Raw genomic sequence first — 20,753 nt, forward strand, 5'->3', positions numbered from 1 at the left:
GCATCGAGATGTCTACTTATAACCCGGGCGATTTGGTCTTGTGTCTCGCTATCTAAGGTTTTCCCCAGTTTGAACGTCTTGCCGTTGATCTTCTTCTAAAGCCATTCCTCCTCCGGCTGAGGCCTCCTCTCGTTGGCGATCAGCGCCCTTGCGATACCTGACTCCCTGGCGGTCTCGGGGCAGCTTCTCTCTTCCTCCACCCGAGCGGCGCTCTCGGACCTCGCCTCAATATCTTCCATTGGCACATCGGGCACATCGCCCTCGACGGCCACCTCCAACGCCACATCCACAACTCGCCGTTTCCCCGGCTCAAGCTCCACGCCCGGGGGCAGCGTTGTGGTTACGTGGCATACATATCTCTTGTTCTTGAGGCTGTTTTCATAGCACTTCTTCGCCTCCTTTGGTCAGAACAGATGGTGATGATCATCCCTTCCATTGATGGTAGCTTGACCTTCATGTGCCTTGTTGAAGGCACAGCTCCTGTCCTGTTGAGTGTTGGCCTCCCCAACAGGATGTTGTATGCCGACGGAGCATTCACGACGAGATACCTGATCTTCTCTGTGCGCGAGGCCAGGCCGTCTGTGAACGTCGTCCTTAACTCAATATACCCCCTGACTTCCACCTGGTCGCTGGCGAAACCGTACAGGCAGCCCCCACAGGGCCTCAGCTGGTCAAGGGATAGTTGTAACTTCTCAAAGGTCGGCCAAAACATCACATCTGCCGAACTTCCTTGATCGACCAGCACTCGATGAATAGTCCTTCCTGCCGTGACGAGCGAGATTACGATAGGGTCATTGTCGTGAGGCACGACATCCCTAAGGTCGTCCTTTGTGAACGTGATGTCCACGTCGGGCGAGTGGTCTTCAAAAACCTCCACTGACATCACAGACCTTGCGTACTTCTTCCGCTGTGACGCGGTGCACCCGCCACCCGAGAATCCACCAGCTATGGTGTGGATCTCGCCGTGGATGGGTACCTCGTGCTACTGTCCCTCGCCACCCGCCGTTTGGGAGCCTGATGATTGGCCCGCTTGCTTCTCCAGCAAGTAATCCTTCAAGAACCCACATTTGACCAACTCGGCGAGCTGGTGCCTCAAAGCCAAACACGAGTTGAGAGAGTGGCCAAAGCTCTTGTGGAACTCACACCATGCGTCTGGTTTTGGTCCCAACACCTTGTCTGTTGTTTTCTCGGGTACTTTGAGCCTGACCGCGATATTTGGGATGGCGATCAGGTCCGCCAACCCCATCACGAAATCATACCTTGGCGGGCGATTAGCCTCTCTGGGCTTCCCTGGCCCCTTTCCCTTACCTTTCCTTGGGTCATAAGGATGGCGCGTCCTCTGATCCCTCTTTCCCGCCGTCGCTTCCATCACCCTCTGCGGCTGGATCCTTGTCTGAGTGCGTGGTTTAGCTGGGGCCACGTTTCCCCTTTTCTCGGAGACTTCGCTCTCAGCGGCGATGTGAGCCACGGAACGTCGCCGAATTTCAACGAACGTGGCTGGGTGAGACCTAATAAGCGACTCACTAAAGGGCCCAGGCAAAACGCCGTTTTTGAAGGCATGTACAAACATCTCTTCATCTTTACCTGGCAAGCGGACTATTTGAGCTCCGAACCTGTTCAAGAAATCCTTCAGGGATTCCCCCAGGTACTGCCTTACGTCGAACAAATCATAAGACACCAACGGCGGTGCCTTATTCATTATGTACTGCTCAACGAACATCTTGGAAAACTGCTGAAACGTGGTAATGTGGCCAGTAGGCAAACTGACGAACCAGTCCAGCGCTGTTCCACTGAGTGTGCTCATGAACACCTTACAGTAGACTGCGTCCGACCCCCCCGAGAGCATCATCTGGGTGTGGAACGTCGTGAGATGAGCCTCAGGGGCCTCCACTCCGGTGAAAGACGCCTTCACCGCCACCGTATTTGCCGGGACCACCAAGTCCATGTCTCTTGAGAAAATGGCATGGGAAAGCTACGTGGTGGGGATGGGGGTGCATATCCGTCCCCAACCGCGCGCTCCTCCCGTTTTTGAAGAGCTTTACGCAGCTCTTCGTTGATCTTGTTGAGCTCCTCATTCCTAGCTTGCGAGGCCACCAGCGCCTCGTGCATTCTTTCTTGTTCAGAACGTGATGCAGCTATGTTCTCCTGCAGCGTCCTCATCATGTCCATCACCTGCGTCATAGACACAACATCCTCATCTGTTGACGGCGCGATTGAACTAGACCGCGCCGTCCTCATCCTTTCCCAGCAAGCTCAGCAACTCAAAGGAACTCCGAACGAACAGTAAAACTTCGAAAACCGACTGCGACAATAAGCAGTCGAACAGAAAACACCAACACTTCAACAAACTCAAACTGTGGTTGGGAATCACCTTTTATACGGCCCCACGGTGGGCACCAGATGATCCTGCCAGTTGACCTAGTGCAAGAGCGTGGCCTCGTCTCGATCTTTCTCACCAGCTTGACACCACGTGCCCTTCACGTCCACACTAGTCTCTCTGAGAACCTGAAAAACAAAAGATGGCGCCTCTGCGGCCGGTGGCGCTCCGACACTCAAGTCAGTAACAAGAACACCCGAAAACAGAGAGAAAACTATACTCTGTAGAACCGTACTAAAGTGCACACAACCCTAGCAATGAGCCGTAATGAAAAACGTACCTCTGCAAATTCTGTTAAGTTTACCTTTATAGCTAGGTTTTTTCTCTCTCCAGGCAGTTACGCTTTGGACGCGTGGCTCGCATCCAACCCAGCACGTGTCTCTATCTGGGCCGGGGTAGCAAGTAGCACCCAGCCCTACACGTGTCATCATTTGAGCTAAGGTATCTCGAGCGTCATTTCTACACTGTATCCAACCCTACACGTGTCATCATCTGGGTTGGAATGACAGGTAGCGTCCAACCCTACACGTGTCATCATCCGAGTTGAGGTAACTTGAATATTATCTGTGCGTAGTGACTAGCCGCACGACCAAGTTCCCTATTCGAGGAGTAATCTAGCACGTACTACACTGTGAAACATCACATGACAAGGCGAGTATCGGATGCAACAAAGTGCATCATCTCTGTGATATCGCTTGTCGTGAGTGCCACCCTCCTTATTGCTACGCCGTACACGTTCTAGCTGGGGAAGCCTTGCCACCAACGAATGTCCACTCTGGGAGTCCTGTCGCCGATGAGCAAGGTGTTCCCCCCAGCTTACTCGACCTTTGTTCCCCATGCTGGTGCAACAACCATCTTACTGGACTTACTCGCTTGAAACTACTCTTCTAAGCCTCCAACAGTTTTAACTAGGTTTCCTGGAAGATCCGGCGGTGTGCCCCCATTGGCGATGTCTGACCACCCGATCTTTCATTGTCTAACACGTCGATGTCATACAAACCCGGCGACAACCGGCTATGTTCATTGCGACACGCCACTTCCATGAGTCGGCGACTATGCTCACTACTGAACCATTCATCTCTCTCTTGCCCACGTGTTCTGTTGAGCACGCCCCACACGGTCACGTGCCAGACACGTCATCACAACCGATGACCTGGTCGGTACACCTTGTAAAAACTGTGGATAAGCTTTCAAAGGGTAAATCCAACTTTGAGAATGTCTTGGCATCTCAAAATTGTGTTTTTGGAAAAGCAGGATTGGGTTTTAATCCACAAAACAAGTTTTCAAACTCTTTGAAAAATGCCAGAAAAACAACCGATTGAAATATCGAAACAACCGGTTGTTACAAGTTTTTACTGCATGAAGAGAGGTCATTATGAGATGGATTCCCAAAATTTCTGTAAAATTAGGTTCTGTAAAATTAGGAAATATTTTGTTTCTAAAGGTATTATGAGATGGATTCCCAAAATTTCTGAAGTTCCCAGTGATGAATGTAAATCAAAAGGACCCACATTTGTAAGGGGACCAAATCTTTGCACTTGAATTTGACTTTTGTAGGGAAAATTGATGGAAAGCATGCAGTTGTGGTACCTGGACAGTGGTTGTTCCAAACACATGACTAGCACTACAAAAAAAATTATTTTTAACGGAGGTTATATTTGGCATTACCGGCGGTTTTAACCCCCGTTAAGTGCATTACCCGCGGTTTGCTTTTCTCCTGGTAGATCCAGCGTCGCTAACTGATTACCGGCATTACCGACGGTTTGATACCCCCCGCTATTTCTGGCGGTTTGAAACCCCCGGTATTCCCGGCGGTTCGAAACCTCTGGTATTCCCGGCGGTTTCGAAACCTCCGGTATTCCTGGCGGTTTCGAAACCCCTGGTATTCCCGGCGGTCTTAAAACCCCCGGTATTCCCGGCGGTTTCTGAACCCCCGTTACTTTTAGGAGGTGTATATATATAAAAAGTAGGTGACAAATAGTAAATATGGTAAATCAAAATAGCCCAATGGTTTTCCTTTACAAGTCATGTTGTTACATAAACCTGTTATGTATACTTAGATAATATCATTGTACACTTGGCTGTAATACTTATCTTATTATTTAGATAATATTTACTAAAATGGAGAGATTATTTAATGCGCTAATTTAAATATACTATCTGATTTTGATTAACAGTTTCAGATTTTGATTTTATCTAACAAGAGGCAGTACTATCTTATGTATGCAATTTATTTAATTATGTAAGAAGCTAGAAAAAGTACCATCAAACTCAATTTTTCATACAAGTCATATTATGAAGCACCAAGGCGATCCCTGTACACTAAGATTTGATTAATTTGAGAACCAAAAGTATATGAATTGGATCAATGAGAGAAACTCATGTCTAAAATTTGGGTTAAAAGTATACCCATGCTTCTCACTTGAACACTAAATACTACCTACGAAATCCAAAATTTTCCCAACTTTCTCTAATCAATTTAATATTAATAATGACTAGTATCAAGCATAAGTAGAATAGAAATTTTCATTTGGAATTATACAATCAAAATACAAAATGAAAAATGCAGAATTGCATAATATGTAATAAATATAAATGTGCAATATCTCTTTCAATCAAAATAGAAGGATATTCCTGTGGCTACTCTTTTACCATTACTAGAAACCTTTTTAACACCTATTCTTGTGGCTACTAATAAAATTACTGGAAGGGTCCGTCAGTATAAAGCCAACCGGGTTAATTTATATTGCAACTTTCCAACTACGATGTTTCTAAAATTTCAAATCTAAAAATTTTAAAACATTAATTAGTGGCTAAAAATCCCCAACTAACTTCAAATTAATTTGGGAAAATCATACAAAAGTTTAGGGAGAAAAGACAAAGTTTTTCCATTGTTTAAAAAAAAGGAAAAGACAAACCAACACTAAAAATATAAAGTTGCAGCTCCTTGTTAATCCTCTTTGTATACCATAAAAACAAAACAGTACCCACAAATAACAAAAACCTATGAAATCTCAAAAAGTGAATAATAAAACAGTTCCTACTAAATAACATTCTTCGGCTATGATTCTTGATGTTGATCATTTGTTTCATCATTAGGAACACTTCCTTGATCCGATGCCTAATATATAAAAATAGTTATAATAAGTAACATTCCAATTATAATATAAAATATATTTTAATTTAATAAAGATTACCGGTGATGCATGAAACATAGCAAAATCATGAGGCAACTCTCCTGAATAGTTTTGCACCAAAAAAGTCATCATTGCCTTCATTTCATTGACTTGTGATGTCAACGTAGAAACCTAATTTAAAAAAATAAATGAAATTAATCACTTGTTATCATAATACTATTGCCAAATCAAATAAGTCAATACCATACTAACAATTAAAATATAATAATATACAATTAAAAACAAGAAAAGTAAATAATTAATTAATAAAGAGTTATATCCTTTAATCACACATTCTTTATTTTATACTAAATCACCACTTTCTAAAAAAACAGAACTTACAATAATAGGCATGATTGTATCTAGCTACTTATATCACATCATTACACCACACTAATTAATATCCTATAATTAAATATTAAAAGAAAAATGTTAAATAAATATTAAAAGAAAAATGTTTTAGAATCCATATAACAGCAGCTGGAAATCTGATTCACAAAAATATTTAAAAGAATAATGTGTATCTACTTTTTATTGAAATGTTGTCTTGTAAAATAGTGGAATAAGTGAGAGCAAAGACCAATAATTGAAGACACTGATTATCAACTAAATCTAATTGTAAAACAAAATAACCTTTCAGTGTTTTTTTTAAGAGTATACAAATGAAAAGTGAGGTATTGGAATGATGCTGATGTCGTCTTTTATTTATTCTTGTTTTGTAAAATCTTTTATATTATCTTATTATCAACTGTAAATATAAGTGACTTATCTTAATTATTTTCGTTGTAAAAAAATTATCTGTTAAATCATGAAAGCAATGTAGGATGCACATATATCTCGGAAAAGAATAAAGGTACATATAGGGAGGAAGAACCAAAGAGATATAAAATAAAAAAGTGGAAGAAGGGCGATAAAAAGAAGAAAAAAAGTAAAAGAGAATAAGGGACCGATTTTGTGATATATAAAAAGAAGGATAGATGAAAGTGAAAAGGTGAGTATATATTAATAATTAATAATAAATCAAAGGGCAGCAAAAAGGACGAAATAGCTAAAAACATAATTAACCTAAACAACTCTATCTTCCCCCTGATCAAACAGTATAATAAAGGAACAAATGCTTAAAATACAGCAGTTAAGCTAAACTCTATGATGTGAATGTAACTATAAGAACACATGATTCTTGACATTCTTAGGAGCAACTTGAGCTGGATTGAAAGGCACTTTACTTTAGAATTGGATCAATGTTCTAAATTCAAGAACTCATCAAAACTTAGCACCAACCAAGACTCATATGGAAGTCCATGTATTGTCAAATTGAATCAAACACAAGGAATGAAGAACAAGAATTAAAAACTGGACAGAATTGAAAAGCTAGCTACTGAACCAAATAGAATAAATGGAAACCAAGCTGAAAACAAAAATGTAAACGGTAGAAAAATGAAGGAAAACACTAGGAAATTAAGCTACCAAATGGAAATTGAAGAAAAGGAAGAAGAACACTTATAGAAGAAGATGCTTGCTGGATTTTGAGAATTGGAAGAAGCCATTCACGCCACTTGGAACCTTGAACCAAGATAAGTGATGGAGTGCCACCACTTGAAGCTCACCATAGCTCACAAGATAAGGCAAAGAAGAGGAAGACTCAAAACTCACAAATTCTCTCCCAAATTGAGTATAGTCTCTCTACTATAAAATTCCAATCTCCATTGTACAAGCTAAGCACCTTTATTTATAGCCTAGAGGTGCTGAAAATGCAAGCTAAATGGCACACAAATGCAATGAAATTCGGTTTGGCACCCCCTAGGCTCCTATCTACACTCCCCCCTAGACTCCCTTACTACTTACACCTTTTTATTACATTCACACCCCTATTCTACAAAAGAAATAAGAAGAGCCATTTTAAAAATGCAAGCTAAATGGCACACAAATGCAATGAAATTCGGTTTGGCACCCCCTAGGCTCCTATCTACACTCCCCCCTAGACTCCCTTACTACTTACACCTTTTTATTACATTCACACCCCTATTCTACAAAAGAAATAAGAAGAGCCATTTTATTATACTCTTGTCCCAAAGCTCTTGCCATGCTCCTAGTAATTCGTTGGGCTTGGGCCCCTTGTTGGGCTTGGACCCCTTGATGGGCTTGGGCCCCTTGTTGGGCTTGGGCTTCATGGCCTAGAGCATCCTCTACTTGGTTTCCATCATACTCCCCGGGTTGGAGAGAATTCGTCCACGAATTTGGGAAACCTGCAGCAAAAGGAGTGAGATCAGTAACATTGAAAGAATTACTACCAAGATAAGTAGAGGGCATATCTAACTCATAGGCATTATCATTAATCCTCTTGATGACTTGGAAAGGGCCATCACCACGAGGCATAAGTTTGGACTTCCTTAGAGAAGGAAATCTATCCTTTCTCAAATGAAGCCAAACCCAATCACCGGGCTCAAAGATTAATGCCTTTCTCCTTTGGTTGGCAGTGTCAGCATACTTACCAACTTTCTTCTCAATTTGTAACTTGATGCGGTTATGCAAATCTTTAACAAAAGATGCCTTTTCAAAACCATCTTTGCATAGAACCTCATCAAGGACAGGAATGGGAAGAAGATCGAGAGGTGTGAGGGGATTAAACCCATAAACAACTTCAAAAGGAGAATGGTTAGTGGTGGAATTCACTACTCTGTTATAGGCAAATTCAACATGAGGTAGTAAATCCTCCCAAGCCCTTGGATTCCCGGAAATAAAGCATCTTAATAATTGACCCAAAGTTCTATTAACCACTTCGGTTTGACCATCAGTTTGGGGGTGGCAGGTAGTAGAAAACAGAAGTTTGGTGCCAAGTTTCCCCCATAAGGTCCGCCAAAAGTGACTTAAGAACTTAGAATCCCTATCAGATACTATACTTCTAGGAAGTCCATGCAAACGAACAACTTCCTTGAAGAAGAGATTTGCAATATGGCATGCATCATCCACTTTGTGGCATGGAATAAAATGAGCCATTTTAGAAAAACGGTCCACTACCACAAAGATGGAATCCTTACCCTTCGATGTCTTGGGTAGTCCTAAGATAAAATCCATAGAAATATCAACCCAAGGCATTGTAGGGATAGGAAGAGGGGTATATAAACCATGGGGTTGGACCTTAGATTTAGCCTTCCTACATGCTATACATCTATCACAGAAGGTATGTACGGATTTGCGCATGTGAGGCCAAAAGAAATGTTCATGCAATGTTTCTAAGGTCTTAGCTACCCCAAAATGTCCCATAAGCCCACCCTCATGAGCCTCTCTAACAAGAGATTGTCTAATGGATCCTTGGGGAACACAAAGTCTTTTTCCTTTGAAAAGAAAACCATTATGTAAGAAAAAGTCTTTGTGACCTCCCTTGGAACACTCTTGATAGATTAGAGAGAAATCTAAGTCATCATGATAAAGTTCCTTTATGTGATCAAAACCTAAATATTGAACATTTAAAACATTTAACATGGTATATCTTCGTGAAAGAGCATCGGCCACTACATTAATTTTACCTTGTTTATGTTTGATCACATAAGGAAATTGCTCAATAAACTCCACCCACTTAGCATGTCTCTTATTAAGCTTGCTTTGGCTTTTCAAATATTTAAGGGACTCATGATCACTATGAATCACAAATTCCTTTGGAAAAAGATAATGTTGCCAATTTTGCAAAGCTCTAACAAGAGCATAAAGTTCTTTATCATAAGTGGAGTAATTGAGATGACTCCCTTTGAGTTTCTCACTAAAATAAGCGATGGGGTGTCCTTCTTGAAGGAGGACGGCCCCAATGCCTATATTAGAGGCATCACACTCTATTTCAAATGTCTTAGCAAAGTTAGGAAGGGCTAGAATGGGGGCTTTAGTTAATTTATCCTTCAAAGTTTGAAAAGCGTTTTCTTGCTCTTGTCCCCACTTAAAAACCACATCCTTCTTTACTATGGCATTTAAAGGTGCGGCAATTGTACTAAAGTCTTTCACAAACCGCCTATAAAAACTAGCAAGGCCATGAAAGCTTCGTACTTCATTAACATTGGTGGGTGTAGGCCAATGTTGAATTGCTGCAACTTTTGTTTGATCTACATGCACCCCTTTATGACTAACCACAAACCCTAGGAAGTCTATATGATCTAATGCAAAGAAACATTTAGCATGGTTAGCATACAACTTCTCCTTCCTAAGGGTTTCTAGAACTTGTCTAACATGTGACTCATGATCTTCTAAGGACAAGCTATATATAAGAATATCATCAAAGTAAACCACAACAAACTTGCCAATGAATGCTCTTAAAACATGATGCATGAGTCGCATGAAGGTACTAGGAGCATTAGTCAAGCCAAAAGGCATGACCAACCACTCATATAAACCAAATTTGGTCTTAAAAGCGGTTTTCCATTCATCACCATGTTTAATTCAAATTTGATTGTAACCACTCTTAAGATCAATTTTGGAAAATATTTTAGACCCATGTAATTCATCCAACAAGTCATCTAACCTAGGAATGGGATGCCTATATTTGATGGTGATGTTATTTATAGCGCGACAATCCGTACACATCCTCCATGTCCCATCCTTTTTAGGGACAAGTATGACAGGCATAGCACATGGGCTCATGCTATCTTGTACCCACCCCTTAGCTAATAAATCCTCAACTTGTCTTTGAATTTCTTTGGTCTCTTGGGGATTGGTCCTATATGCAGGGCGATTTGGTAAAGAAACCCCGGGCATGAAGTCTATTTGGTGTTCAATCCCTCTTAGAGGTGGTAAGCCTTTAGGAGGATCTTGAAACACATCTTCATATTCCTTTACCAAATGGTCCAAACATGTGGGACTATCCTTAGCCGACTCATATTCAATAGGTCTAGGAATAGCTAAAAAAATAGGCTTGTGAGTAACTATTACCTTTTGAACTTGTTGGGAAGATATGAGAAGGCTTCTCTTGGAATTTTTAATTTCTTTTTCTTTCTCTCTCTTTTCTCTCATTTTGACTTGGTCCTCATGTACCTCCTTTGGAGAGAGAGACTTGAGAATGACTTTGTGTCCATGGAAGTTAAAAGAAATTTTGTTGGTAAAGCCATCATGAAAAAATTTTCTATCAAATTGCCATGGCCTACCTAAAAGGATATGAGTAGCTTCCATTGGAACAACATCACACAAGACCTCATCTTTTATATTTGCCAATGGAAAATGTAATGAGGACTTGTTTGTTCACCACTATCTCACCCACCTCACTCAACCATTGTAACTTGTAGGGCTTGGCATGAGAGATGGTAGGCAATCCAAGTTTGTCTACCACTCTTGTGCTTGCCACATTTGCACAACTCCCTCCATCCACAATCAAAGAGCAAACTCTATCATTAATAAGACACCTTGAATGAAAAATATTTTCTCTTTGAGTTTCATCAAAAGGTTTTAACACTTGTCCAAGCATGCGTCTTATTACTAATAGGTCACCCTCATGTGGGCTTTCACTTTCACTCTCACTTGGGGATCTAGAAGGTGAGGAATGTCTAGAAGATTCGGACCCATGCTCACTACTATCTACCCCATCATGCATATACATAGTTCGTTTAGTAGGGCAATTAGAAGCAATATGTCCATAGCTTAAACATTTAAAACACTTCTTACTAGACGATTTTTGTGGTGATTTAGGCCTAGCATTGGAAGTGGAAGGCTTAGACTCTCTAGGTTTGAAAGTAGAGTCCTTAGAAGGGATGTTTGAAAAAGAGTTTTTATTTTTCCAAGAAGAGTGGTAGTAGTTATCTTTAGAAGAATTTTTGAAAGCATTTTTCCTAGCAAGTTGATTTTCAATTTTGCTAGCAAGGTGCACCACATTTTCCAAAGAAGAATATTCTTGTAACTCTACCACGTCTTGAATATCCCTTCGAAGTCCACTCACAAACCTAGCTATCTTAGCCTCCTCACTCTCATCCATATTAACTCGAATTAAAAGCGTGTCTAGTTGTTTAAAGTAATCATCCACACTTAGTGCGCCTTGATGAAACCGTTGGAGTTTCAACATAAGGTCTTTCCTAAAGTGTGGGGGTACGAATCTAGCGCGTAAACATGCTTTCAAATCGTTCCAAGAGACCACGGGCGGCCTCTTGTGTAGGTCAATGTCCATGAGGTATTGATGCCACCATTGCATGGCATAGTCCAAAAATTCTAAAGAAGCTAACTTAACCCTATGCTCATCCCTAACCCCATTTACATCAAAAATTTGGTCCACCTTAGCCTCCCATCCTAAGTATACATTGGGATCACTATCACCACTAAAACTAGGAAGTTTTACATTTGGAAAACAAGGGCCAGCCACATGTTGGCGCCTCTCTTCATGGTGATGATGTCTTGGCCTTGGATTGTCTTCATAATAACCATGGGAGTGCCTTGAAGAATGCCGACTAGGAGGAGGAGTTCTTTGCTCACGGTTTTGATGCATTTCCTCTCGGTTTAACTCCAAACTTTGGAGCCGTGCTTCCATCTTCCTTATCACCTCAAGATAGTGAGCATTGGATTGCTTGGCATTCTTTAAGTCCTCATAAAGGGCTGCCTTTTGTGGTGAGCACGGTTTGGAGGACTCTCCACTAGAGAAATGAGCCATGAGCAGAAAATACACAAAAACAGAAAACAAAAACAGTGAAAGAAACTTGTTAACAATTAAAAACAGTGAGATATAGGTTGCTGGAAAAATGCCCAAGAAAGCACTCAAACCACTCCAAGAAAATATTCTGTCCTCAACCAAGCCTTGCTTGTGAAATGGAGTAGCTTCAAGTGAAATATGTTACAGCAAACCAACTTACTTAAGAACAAGTCTTCACACAACTTTTAAGAAGAACAAAAAGACAAGCAAGAAAAAGGTGTAAACAATAAAAGCTAAACCAAAAACAGAGAGTAATGTATGACAAACTAGAAAGAATATGAATGAAAGACAATCAAGAAAAATAAGGAACTCAATGAATAAAGAAGGCACACAAAAAGAGTCCTAAAGAAAAGTGCTAGAGTAGATTAAAGAAAACAGAAAACAGCTACTGAAATTTTTTATTTTTTTTTTAAAGCAAACTGTGCTATGTTTACAGATTTAACTGTACCGATTGAAAGCGAACTGGAATGTGAAAAATTAACCACAGAAACTTCAATGTCTTAACTCAAAAATGGCACTGGAATGAGGTAAAAACAGTAAGCCAATTGAGAGAAATAATTTTTTCAAAATTGCTGCCCAATTACCGTATTCTTTTCGGCAGTATTGTACACTTTTCGTATTTTATTTATCATTTTTTGTGTACTTGGAATTTTTGAGTGATTCTTTTTTCTATGCTTTTGTAACACTTTGAAGTATGTAAATCCAAATTTTCAGAAATTTCCTATGAGCCAATTAATTGCAGTAAATTGAAAACAGTAGTACGTTTGGAAGAAAACAGAGGAGCCTATTTAGGAATGAAAAACAGTATGATGAACTAGCAAAAACATAATGGAAATTGTGTAAAGGAACTTGTATAGAATGAAAATACAAGCATGAACTCAAATCTAAAAAGGAAAATGCACAAAGGATCAAGCAATAAACTCAAAAAACAGAAAGTAAACCAAAGCAAGAAACAATTAAAGCAATAAAAGTACTACTAGAAGTAATGACAATTATGGAATAACATGACTAAGACAAAACTTGACATGATTACAAAATTAAAAGACATATAACAAGATATAACCACAAGTGAAAGGAAGCTTAAGGTCAGCTCTAGGAAGGAGAATGCCATTCCAAAAGAGCAGCAGCCATACTCATATGAACAATGAGTGCTAGAGTCCTTTTCACAAACACATGGTGTAACAAAGAAAACAGCAAGAAAACTCAAAATAAATCCTAAAACAGAATGGTAAACAACTTGAATTAAAGAGCTCTTGAAAGTAAAGTGCAATACAACTCAAGAATTAAGCAAAAACAAACCTGGCTCTGATACCACATGATGTGAATGTAACTACAAGAACACATGATTCTTGACATTCTTAGGAGCAACTTGAGCTGGATTGAAAGGCACTTTACTTTAGAATTGGATCAATGTTCTAAATTCAAGAACTCACCAAAACTTAGCACCAACCAAGACTCATATGGAAGTCCATGTATTGTCAAATTGAATCAAACACAAGGAATGAAGAACAAGAATTAAAAACTGGACAGAATTGAAAAGCTAGCTACTGAACCAAATAGAATAAATGGAAACCAAGCTGAAAACAAAAATGTAAACGGTAGAAAAATGAAGGAAAACACTAGGAAATTAAGCTACCAAATGGAAATTGAAGAAAAGGAAGAAGAACACTTATAGAAGAAGATGCTTGCTGGATTTTGAGAATTGGAAGAAGCCATTCACGCCACTTGGAACCTTGAACCAAGATAAGTGATGGAGTGCCACCACTTGAAGCTCACCATAGCTCACAAGATAAGGCAAAGAAGAGGAAGACTCAAAACTCACAAATTCTCTCCCAAATTGAGTATAGTCTCTCTACTATAAAATTCCAATCTCCATTGTACAAGCTAAGCACCTTTATTTATAGCCTAGAGGTGCTGAAAATGCAAGCTAAATGGCACACAAATGCAATGAAATTCGGTTTGGCACCCCCTAGGCTCCTATCTACACTCCCCCCTAGACTCCCTTACTACTTACACCTTTTTATTACATTCACACCCCTATTCTACAAAAGAAATAAGAAGAGCCATTTTATTATACTCTTGTCCCAAAGCTCTTGCCATGCTCCTAGTAATTCGTTGGGCTTGGGCCCTTTGTTGGGCTTGGACCCCTTGATGGGCTTGGGCCCCTTGTTGGGCTTGGGCTTCATGGCCTAGAGCATCCTCTACTTGGTTTCCATCACTCTATCTTCTCCCTTCTCCCTTCTCCCAGACCAAACAGTAGTATAAAGGAACAAATGCTTAAAATGTGATTAAGTTAATCTTCTCGCTAATAAAACACTATACCATAAACGAACAAATACCTAAAATATAATTGACCTAACTCTATTTCTTTTATGTAAGTGTAGGACTAATAGTAACGACAGATTCTTTCTTGATGAAATTCATCAAATCATGCAATGAACTCAAACGTCTCACACAGTTAGTAATGTAAAGTTACGAATATGACTCAAACGTCTCACACTATACCACCAAAGATGAACATCTTCATATAGCTAAGTAATTAATAATGAACCTGATTTTGTAAATCTGTATTGGAAGATGACCCACTGCACGAATGCGCATTGCAGCCAAACACTTTAGAAGGGTAAGGACCCAAACCTAAACCTCTAACACGTCCACAGTGTTCCCGGCTTCCGAAAACACAAGCTAAGGAATCGGTTGTTGATATTTCTTTAGATATGAGTGATGATGAGGTTAATTCAAAAGCTTCAATTTTTTCCTACAAAGAACACAAGAAGAAATAAATTAAACTTACATTAAGTGTGATTGACAATTATAGACTTTATTAGAATTAAACTTACACCAATTTCCTTCGCTTCATCACTCACAAATGCTCCATTAGCATGCTTATGTGTAGCTATCCATATATCTCCTCTACTAACCTTGTGTCCACACTCTTTTTCCTATTAAAATGAAGAAAAATTATATGACATGTTGTAATAGAGATTAAAACATAAATTTGACATGAACATATGTATTATTTTCACCATTTCATCTCTTTTCCTCGCAATGGTCTTAGATCCACCCGTGTGAGCAATGGTTTGCTTTGTCCTATTCTCTTTATTTTTTAGAGCATTTTCCTAATCATCAACATATAAAAATTAATAAATCCAAATGTAAATGTAAATGTCTAAAAAATGTTTTAGTTATACCTTCGTTTTTGAATTCAGACGGTAATCCACAAACAAAGCCCAATGATCTCTATTTATTCCTTCTGGAGCCATTGCAATCAATTCATCTCTAGTACGTGTTCCATCATTCCTTTGATGCCACAATTCTTGTCGGTGGTCTCTCCATTTTGTGTTAAGTGATTTAAGGACATGATTTATATGAACATCAGAATGGATATCAAATTTAGCCTTCAAAACAGTCAACAAATAAAATTAACAATAATTATAACATATTTAAATTAAAAAAAAAATTATAGTATAACTTTAGACATGATTTACCTGAATAGTGTTTTTAAGTATATCTTCTTTATAAACTTTAGGAATCTTCCTCCAACTAGAATAACTAATAGGAAATGCATTATGGTTTCTTGCAATACTACCTAAGAACCTATTCAATAATGCTCCACCATCTGCAATAGGTTGTCCCTCATTATTCCATTTCACAAGAATCCTTTCATTAGGAGGTAGATGCCAAACATCATTGGTTCTTAGCTGTTTTGTGTTTCTCTTTCCTTGCTCATCTATGAAATATTAAAAACATTTGTGTTTAAGGGATATAAGACTAAACGGAAAAATAATACTACATAACTATATATAACATTGTATGATTTTAAGTGACTTACCAGTGATATCAACGAGCCATGCTCTTTTGCGGGTTGGAGGCCTTTGTTGATGTACTTGCATCTCAGCTTCCTCGTCTTCTTCCTCTTCATTTTCTGAATATACATCTGATATACCAGGTATTGTTGGTGCAGGTACATGTACATGTTGATGTGGTGGCTGAGAATCAGATTGAGGTGCTATTGGCGGTTGAACAATGAATGTAGGAGCAGAGTTGGTATGACTTTTTGAACATATCCTAACTTTCAAGGTTCCTGAAAATAAATAAACTCAATGAAAAAAAAACAATTGTGTCTGTGATTATTAATAAATTTGAAAAAGAAGTGAAAACAAATTACTTGACTGAGATGCAGTTGAAGGTGGAAGGGATGTTGTTGGAGGTGTAGGGTGAGCATGTTTAGTACCTTCTTGAGGTGCAGATGGAGGTGGATGGGGAAATGAAGATGGAATACCTTTAGGATTACTTGTTTCAAGTCCTGCATCAATCACAAAATTACAAGTGAATTACAAATGAATCAATATATTGAAGAATGAAATTTATAGAAGACAAATAAATTGTATGAAAGTTCAGACATCTAACCAGGTTTATAAGGGTGAGTACTAGGTCTTGAAGGATTACTACTCACTTGAGTTTCTGACTTAGACTTACTTGAGTTTGCAAATTTCATCTTCAAGATTCCTAACAATCAATAAAACTCTTGAAGTTAATGAAAATTACATATTAATGAAAATTAAAACTCAAAATTTTAAATTGAACATAATACCTGAATGAGATGGAGGATAAGCTGCAGATGAACTATTCTTATTGGTTGGTATTTTCTTCATCTTCAGGTGGTCTACAAACAATAAGATAAACACATAAATTTATGCATCACGAGGATAATAAACACATTTACAAAGGTAATATTGCTTCACATGCAAAACAAGGATAATAATTACATAAATTCAAAGTTGTAGGATAATAAATTAAAATGAAATAGTAAAAAAAACCTTGTTAGTTGTATATTTTCTTCCACATCTAGAAATAATGTTTCTATGTTTTGTTGTTCAAATGGCTCAGATTCATGAAAATTGTCAACATCATCTTCAACCATGTTGTACAAGTCTCTAGGCTTTAAATGTACAGGTATGCACCAATTTTTATCAAACTCATCTTCTACATAATACACCATTTGAGCTTCTGATGCCTGGATGTATGGCTCATCATCATCATTATCACCAGTGTGGATCAAGCGTGAAAAGTTTAGTAATGTAAATCCATACTCATCACTCATAATCCCTCTAGAAGTAGTTGTATTGGTCCACATACATTTGAATAAAACAACTGAGAATCGACCATGGTAGTTTATCTCAATTATGTCTATCAATCGACCATAATACGGTACACCTCCAAACCGCATTTGATTATCACTACTACTTGCATAACTCCTTGTTCCAAATGTACCAAACACTCCACTGTTTTGTGTTTTAAGCCAAAGGTCACGCTCCAATATACGAAATTTGAACCCATTAACATTGTAGGCACTATACCGCTTTGCACAATCAATCGGACCCATAGCTAAGAATTTTAAATCATCTGAATGGATACCAATTGATTCATTCCTTATCTAAAAAAAAAAATATCATATGAAATGTAATATATATATATATATATGAATAAAAAACTATGTTTATCATATACATACACGACGTGAAAACCACTCTGCAAATTCTCTATGAACCCTCTTGTCTATCATAGAGGATGATCGTGTGCGACTTCTTAGTTGTCTTCGTAGAGTATCTCTAAATTCCCTATGTTAAACATATAAAATATATAAGTTAATACTAAAGAGAAAATCAATTATAAAAAAAACACTATGGTTCATAAACTTACTGCAGAAATGGGTCAACTATGGTGCAGTTAGTTAACACATGACGATGTGCTTGCAACTTTTCCTTTGTAGATAGAGTGAAATAAGTAAAACCCCCAACTGGTTTTCCGACTGACGGGAACAATGTATTTTCATTAGAAGGCACAACTGCAGGCTCATCATTAACACGATGCAATCGATTGAATACAGTCTCAATTCCATCTAAATATCTCGAACAAAAAGTTAAAGCCTCTTCAGCCATGTATCCTTCAGCTATTGACCCTTCTGCTTGTGCTTTATTACGAACATAAGACTTTAGTTTTCCTAGATACCTCTCAATGGGATACATCCATCGATATTGAACGGGTCCTCCAAGCTTGGCATCTTCTACTAGATGCACAATTAAATGAACCATGACTGTAAAAAAAGAAGGAGGAAATAACATCTCCATGTGACACAATGTGAGGACCACTCTACTTTGTAGCTCGTCAAGTTCATCCATTTTTAAAACTTTATTGCACAATTTTCTAAAACACAAACATAAATCAATCAAAACAGAACAGACTTCCTTAGGAAGTGTATTTCTCATTGCCAAAGGTAGAAGTTGCTCCATCAAAATATGTGAGTCATGACTTTTCAATCCTCCAAGCTTACGTTGTTTGACATCAATGCATCTGCTAATGTTACTAGAGTAACCATCTGGAACAGTTATGTTCTTCAAAGTTTTGAGAAAGATATCTTTATTTACATTTGTCAGTGTATATATAGCAGGGAGATATCTACCATTTTCATCAGGCCAAAGATCAGGTCTAATACCCCAAAGCTGTAAATCCTTTCGTGCCTTTAGATTGTCTTTACATTTATTTGAACTGTCATTCAACAATGTAAACACCACATTATCACATACATTTTTTTCAATGTGCATAACATCCAAATTGTGGGGCAATAAGTTGTCTACCCAATAAGGAAGTTCAAAAAATATACTTTTTTTTCGCCATTGTTGAGTGTCTAACTTTGCATGATTAACTCCCCGTTGTCTTTTTGCCCTCTCTTCAAGTATTGGTTCTTTCCCAAATTCAACATTAAGATTCTGAACTTGTTGTAAGATATCATATCCTGAAATTTTCAAAGGTGGACTTCTATCTTCTATAGTTCCATCAAATCTCATGCGAGCTAGTCTAAATCTATGCCTTCCATCTAACCAACGACGATGGCTCATGAAACAAAATTTACCACCTTTAAGAAGCTTCCTAGGAATGGTGTCAAAATTACATCTAGGACATGCCAACCCAGTATGTGTGTTCCATCTAGATAGGGTTCCAAGACCTGGAAAATCACTAATAGTCCACAATATAGCTGCATGCATATCAAACACTTCATTTCCATATGAATCAAATGTTTTCACGCCAGTATTCCATAACTCTTTCAACTCTTCTATTAATGGCTGTAAATATACATCAATATCATTTCCTGGAGCTCGCTTTCCAGGAATGATCATAGAGAGAATGAATGAACTTTGTTTCATACACATCCAAGGAGGAAGGTTGTACGGTATGAGTACAACTGGCCAAATACTGTGACTAGTGCTTAAATTTCCATATGGATTAAACCCATCAGTAGCCAAACCAAGTCGCACATTTCGAGGGTCTGAGGAAAATTGAGGATGTTTAAAGTCAAATGACTTCCATGCTTCAGAATCTCTTGGATGCCTTAAGATGCCTTCATCTGTACTTCCCGATGCATGCCATCGCATATGCTCAGCTATTTTAGAAGACATAAACATCCTCTGTAAGCGTGACTTCAAAGGGAAATACCTTAAAACCTTTGCAGGAATCTTTTTTCGTTTGTTACCTGTAGCATAAGCAATTGTACTCTTTTTTTTTTACTTCCATCTAGATGTTTTACATTTCTTACAAAAATCCTTATTTGCGTCTTCTCCAAAGTACAACATGCAATCATTCGGACAAGCATCAATTTTGGTGTAATGAAGACCAAACTTCTTAATGGTTTTCTTCGCCTCATAGAATGAGTGTGGAATCTTTGCATGTTCAAAGGCATCTGCTAACAACTCTAGTATCATGGACATTGCCTTGTCACTTATTTTGCATAGACATTTGATGTGGTACAACTTGATCAAGAAAGAAAGTTTAGAATATTTATCACACCCTTCATATAAACTCTCTTGACCATCTTGCATTAACTCAAAAAAATCTTCAATATCATCATTCACAGTATGGCTTGGCTGTGCACTCGGTTCCCTATCATTCACCATGTCATTGCTATATTGATGATGCCCAAATGCATCATTAACCATATCACACATTAGATTATTAACAACAATTCTTTCATTATCTTCTTGCGGCATTACATATGCTTCATCTGTCACATTTACTCCTGTTCTCTCCCCATGTAGAAGCCAGACTTTATATCCACTTGGAAAAGGTTTAACAATCAAGTGCTCATACACTACTTCACGACACTCCCATTTGTTAAAGTTGCACTTCTGACATGGACATATTATCTTCCCCCTCACACCATTATTAGCAAATGCAAAGTCCAAAAATTTATTCAACCCTTTTATATATTCTGGTGTATTTCTTGGCATGTTTATCCAAGATTTATCCATTGAAATGAGGTCTGTTCAAACAACGATTGATAAATCATTTCAAGAAAATAATATCATAGTTAAACAAAATGTTATAGTTAATTATTTTAATAAAAATATATTCAATGATCTTAATTTTTTATTAGAAAAAAACTGTTGAAAGTATTAAATTGGTGATGCAATCATTTGTTTTTATATTTTCTTAATGATTAAGGAATATTAAGAAAAGATAAAAACAAATCTTTAAAAAAATTTGATGCATT

General features: G+C 38.2%; 2 protein-coding genes across 2 annotated transcripts; both read right to left on the reverse strand.

Annotated features, from left to right (window-relative positions):
• Nucleotides 1-5,214: 5,214 nt before the first annotated feature.
• On the reverse strand, nucleotides 5,215-16,703 carry LOC137826752 (uncharacterized). Its single transcript, XM_090294141.1, has 10 exons — nucleotides 16,616-16,703; nucleotides 16,374-16,511; nucleotides 16,038-16,289; nucleotides 15,694-15,935; nucleotides 15,397-15,603; nucleotides 15,232-15,324; nucleotides 15,046-15,147; nucleotides 14,757-14,963; nucleotides 5,575-5,685; nucleotides 5,215-5,498 (listed from the first exon to the last, which is right to left on the reverse strand). Exons 1-10 carry the CDS (start codon nucleotides 16,701-16,703, stop codon nucleotides 5,439-5,441), a joined length of 1,500 nt encoding a protein of 499 aa, XP_090150267.1. The 3' UTR covers nucleotides 5,215-5,438.
• A 267-nt stretch (nucleotides 16,704-16,970) lies between these two features.
• On the reverse strand, nucleotides 16,971-19,398 carry LOC137825289 (uncharacterized). Its single transcript, XM_068630963.2, has 3 exons — nucleotides 17,909-19,398; nucleotides 17,721-17,826; nucleotides 16,971-17,642 (listed from the first exon to the last, which is right to left on the reverse strand). Exons 1-3 carry the CDS (start codon nucleotides 19,381-19,383, stop codon nucleotides 16,971-16,973), a joined length of 2,253 nt encoding a protein of 750 aa, XP_068487064.2. The 5' UTR covers nucleotides 19,384-19,398.
• Between the last annotated feature and the right edge of the window lie 1,355 nt (nucleotides 19,399-20,753).

The sequence above is a fragment of the Phaseolus vulgaris genome, chromosome 8 (genome assembly GCF_051622355.1).
Source record: "Phaseolus vulgaris cultivar YP4 chromosome 8, ASM5162235v1, whole genome shotgun sequence".
Taxonomy (NCBI): domain Eukaryota; kingdom Viridiplantae; phylum Streptophyta; class Magnoliopsida; order Fabales; family Fabaceae; genus Phaseolus; species Phaseolus vulgaris.

Coding starts and splice junctions, on each gene's coding strand:
- LOC137826752 (XM_090294141.1), bottom strand. CDS start 16,703: ATGAAATTTGCAAACTCAAGTAAGTCTAAGTCAGAAACTCAAGTGAGT. Junction 16,512..16,615: donor TACTCACCCTTATAAACCTG/GTTAGATGTCTG, acceptor TGATTGATGCAG/GACTTGAAACAAGTAATCCT. Junction 16,290..16,373: donor TTCAACTGCATCTCAGTCAA/GTAATTTGTTTT, acceptor ATTTATTTTCAG/GAACCTTGAAAGTTAGGATA.
- LOC137825289 (XM_068630963.2), bottom strand. CDS start 19,383: ATGATCATTCCTGGAAAGCGAGCTCCAGGAAATGATATTGATGTATAT. Junction 17,827..17,908: donor ATAGTTGACCCATTTCTGCA/GTAAGTTTATGA, acceptor TGTTTAACATAG/GGAATTTAGAGATACTCTAC. Junction 17,643..17,720: donor CAGAGTGGTTTTCACGTCGT/GTATGTATATGA, acceptor TTTTTTTTTTAG/ATAAGGAATGAATCAATTGG.